This window comes from Diachasmimorpha longicaudata, chromosome 5 (genome assembly GCF_034640455.1).
Source record: "Diachasmimorpha longicaudata isolate KC_UGA_2023 chromosome 5, iyDiaLong2, whole genome shotgun sequence".
Taxonomy (NCBI): Eukaryota; Metazoa; Arthropoda; class Insecta; order Hymenoptera; family Braconidae; genus Diachasmimorpha; species Diachasmimorpha longicaudata.
The window spans coordinates 1,118,654-1,122,075 of NC_087229.1; the positions used below are offsets into that span (position 1 = coordinate 1,118,654).

Below are 3,422 nucleotides of genomic sequence, written 5' to 3' on the forward strand. Positions count from 1 at the left end.
TGAGGGATTAATTTAATTATTTTTAAGAGATCTAAAATATATATTCTTGCGTTTTTAGTTAATTAGGTTTCGGAATAGTAAAATCAGTAGCTATATGGAATTTTTGTTACGTTTATTGGGTTTTGCGGATAATTGACGCGTGTCGCGGTTTGGCAATTTGGGTTATTGGTTCAAGGAGAATTATTACGCTTTTAGGCCAAGATATTACCAAGCCACGTAATTTATTCGAATTGAAACCCCTCTATTGTTTTCGCGGAAACGTGTAGGTGCAGGTGAAATACTGCCGCTCAGATAAGTGGATTTACGGGGTAGGATGGGTTTTGAGTTTAGTTTTAGGGTGGAAGGCCACGCGAGTAATCACGACCATTACCATCGCGTGGATTGCCAAAGGTCGATTTAGGTTACGTTTACGTTAAAATTTAGAGCGATAGAAAATAAAAACAAATCGCGAAAATGTTATTTTATTTTAATTATTTAGTTACGTTTCTTCTAACCCCGGAGATCCCGAGAATACGACCGCGGAGATAGAATTTGAGTTACGCGACCATTTGAACTTTCGCGCCGAGACCTACCAGGCCAACTCTGCGTTGCCATAACGCCTGGAGCGCTACGCTCCCGTCGGTCGCCATGCGCCAACCTGTCGCGTAGCAACAGTTGCTACGCAGACGTCGCCGACATCACCACGTGTGGTATCAGCATCAATCGAATTAGTAGTGAATTTAGTGATAATTAGTTTATTAGTTGTGCTCGAACCATCGCCAGGAGAACACCAAATCATCAGGACAATTATCCGAGGACCATTGAAGTCGAATCGACGCGTTGTCCGAGATATAATCGATCATTGTCTCCCAGCGCGTACACGTCGCAACCGTGAGCTTTTCATTTATTGTTAATAATGGTTATTAGAGATTAAATCAATTTATCCTGGATTCTCATTTCAGGGTAGTATTTTGCGGTTTATTTAGTTCGATTAGATATTGCTCTGTGCGGTAGAGCCTAAATAACGCCAAAACCATGCAGTTACGTCTTTTACGTTCAACGTCTTTTATATTGCTTAACAATTGCCTAGCAATTGCAAGCCATGTCAGGGTGACGCAATACTCATGACCTTGATGAGGTCACACCTGTTGTGGAATTTGGGAGAATATTCTCGTATTGAGGAAATACTTTGCGCTAGTCGCCAAAATATTTGATTTTACGTTACTGCCTTTGGAATTTCGAATTCTTTTGTACATTTGTGCCTTTTGGTTTATTTTATATATTCCAAAATTACGTTTTATTATGGATTATCCATATATTCCAAATTAATTTGGAAGAATTTGCAAGTTTTGCCTTTTACCGATATTTCTATGAAATATTGTGTCTGCGTTTATCGCCTATGGATTTATTCCATTTTTGTGCCTTTGGCCCTTTTGGTTTATTTTATAATCCAAAATCTGAATTTGGATACGTGTTAGTCGTGTGGATCATTTGTAGATTATTGTCTTTTACAGATATTTTTCTGGAAAGCTGTGTTTGCGTTTATCGCCTAGAGATTTGTTCTTTTTCTTTTATTGTGCCTTAGACCATTGCGAATTACACTTCGCTAATAAAAAGTGTCTAATGATTCGTCGTTTCGAATACGAGTTTACGTGTGTTTACGTTACGCGTCTCCGCGAGAATGTCCCGCGTATTTCTCTCGCCAAGGTCGCGCCTCCGTATAGTGTATATCCCGCGTCCGTCGTTTTAGATACTATGTGTTATGCTCTCGGAGCCCGTACGTTTTATAGATTATGTTACGTTAGGAATTGTCATTATTAATTGCGTTTATGACGCCTTGAAAATTATAATTCGGATTTATTGAATTTATCGAGTATTAGCACTGAGTTCCAAATTATGGACTGTTAGGTTTTCGGGTAAATTAATAACATTTAGCTCGATATTAGGATCGGTATATTCTCTTTGTTTTATTTGGTTTTGATAAAATTTATTGTAATGGATTAGATGGATTAACATAGTTGAATTTCTCTCTGCGACGATACGCTTACGTTCCTTAAAATAAATGGAATATCGAGTAATTTATAAGATCTCTCTCTCTCTCTCACAAAAATTATTGGGTTTATATCTGCGTTATTATTAATATTTGGAATATTGTAGAAAATTGTATTTTGAGTTCTTATTATCGAAAGTTAAAGAATATAGTTCCGTAAAGAAATATTAAATATGTGTTGAGTTTTGAATTTATGGAATTGATAGCCCAGTGACCAGCACACCCCGAACCACCCCTCTCTCCATAACCTACATCCTGACCAGCGTGAGCAAATACCACCTTTTCTTTGATCTTTTAGCTTTAAGTTATTGAGTTTACGTTTTAGTTGGAATTTTAGTTCGTTGCCGTGAGTTATCCGCTTCGAGTACGTTTTTCGGTTTGTTGTTCCCGTCGAGACAAAGAACAACTGGCGCCCTTCAGAGCATTTGTTCCGTTTTTGGACGATCAAAGGAAAAGGGCGGGTTAACTGGTTCATTTTTATGTCCGTAAAAATCTACCACGTTACAAAATATTGACTCTGACCTTCAAACGGTTGAGAAGAAGAAGAAAAACTCAACCAGACGATTGGGCCATAAATCACCCGGTAGCACTCAAAGTGACTCTAAAATCCTGAAAGTCAATAATAAAAAAACAAGTGAAATCGTGCAAGTGAGCACAGAAAAAAAAAAGTTGTGGATTAATATGCTAGAACAAGATCTTGACGTATTCAATCAAGTGAACTATATTGATAAGAAAAAGGATCTGAAAAAAATACAGGCTCGCGAAAAACGTTTAAAACTCGCGGAAAAAAAGAAGGCCGACTTTATCGCTCGCGAAAAACGCCGCGAACTAGCTAAGGAAAAACAAAGACAATTTAGAGCTCGCGAATCCGAAAAAAATCGATCCAAGGACCACACATCGAAGGATATCATCCCTGAGACCATGATGGAATTGGATTCATCGATCGAGATCATTCCCAGCACTCCATCAGTTATTAATTTAATCCTGGAACGCGAGGGTGAAGATGCTCAGCATGGGCCACTGAATTTCGCGGCCTCAACCCTCACAAGTAAATATTCAACCAATCAATCATAGGAATTTTTAGATTAGATTGACTTAAGCTAATCTTGTATTGTTTTTTGTTTCAGAACCGCGGAAAACTATCGAGGAAATCGAGGCCGTTCTAGTCGCGTTGGGCGCGAATCTAGAACAAAGGAATCGCGAGGGCGATTACGAAGCGCGATGCACTCCAACGCAGCGTCAAAAAGAGCTTGATCACATTGCGATGCAATTGGATCAAAGCGCTAATGATGATGATGAACGATTGGCCCTCCAGAGTCTTGATTTTACCCGTTATCACCCAGTAACCGTTCGGCTTAAACATTTATTAAACATTTTTGTATTTTTTTAGATA

General features: G+C 38.6%; 1 protein-coding gene across 1 annotated transcript; it reads left to right on the forward strand.

The window, feature by feature from the left end:
• The first annotated feature begins 673 nt into the window (after positions 1 to 673).
• LOC135162459 (uncharacterized) lies at positions 674 to 3,422 on the forward strand. The gene is made up of 3 exons (XM_064120941.1): positions 674 to 870; positions 942 to 3,077; positions 3,157 to 3,422. The coding sequence occupies exons 2-3, from the start codon at positions 2,711 to 2,713 to the stop codon at positions 3,417 to 3,419; spliced, it is 630 nt and encodes a 209-aa protein (XP_063977011.1). The 5' UTR covers positions 674 to 870; positions 942 to 2,710; the 3' UTR covers positions 3,420 to 3,422.

What these genes read in the sequence shown, in the direction of transcription:
- LOC135162459 (XM_064120941.1), top strand. Translation starts at nt 2,711, where the DNA reads ATGCTAGAACAAGATCTTGACGTATTCAATCAAGTGAACTATATTGAT. An exon ending in CGCGGCCTCAACCCTCACAA is followed by an intron (nt 3,078 to 3,156) that starts GTAAATATTCAA and finishes TTTTTGTTTCAG; the next exon opens with AACCGCGGAAAACTATCGAG.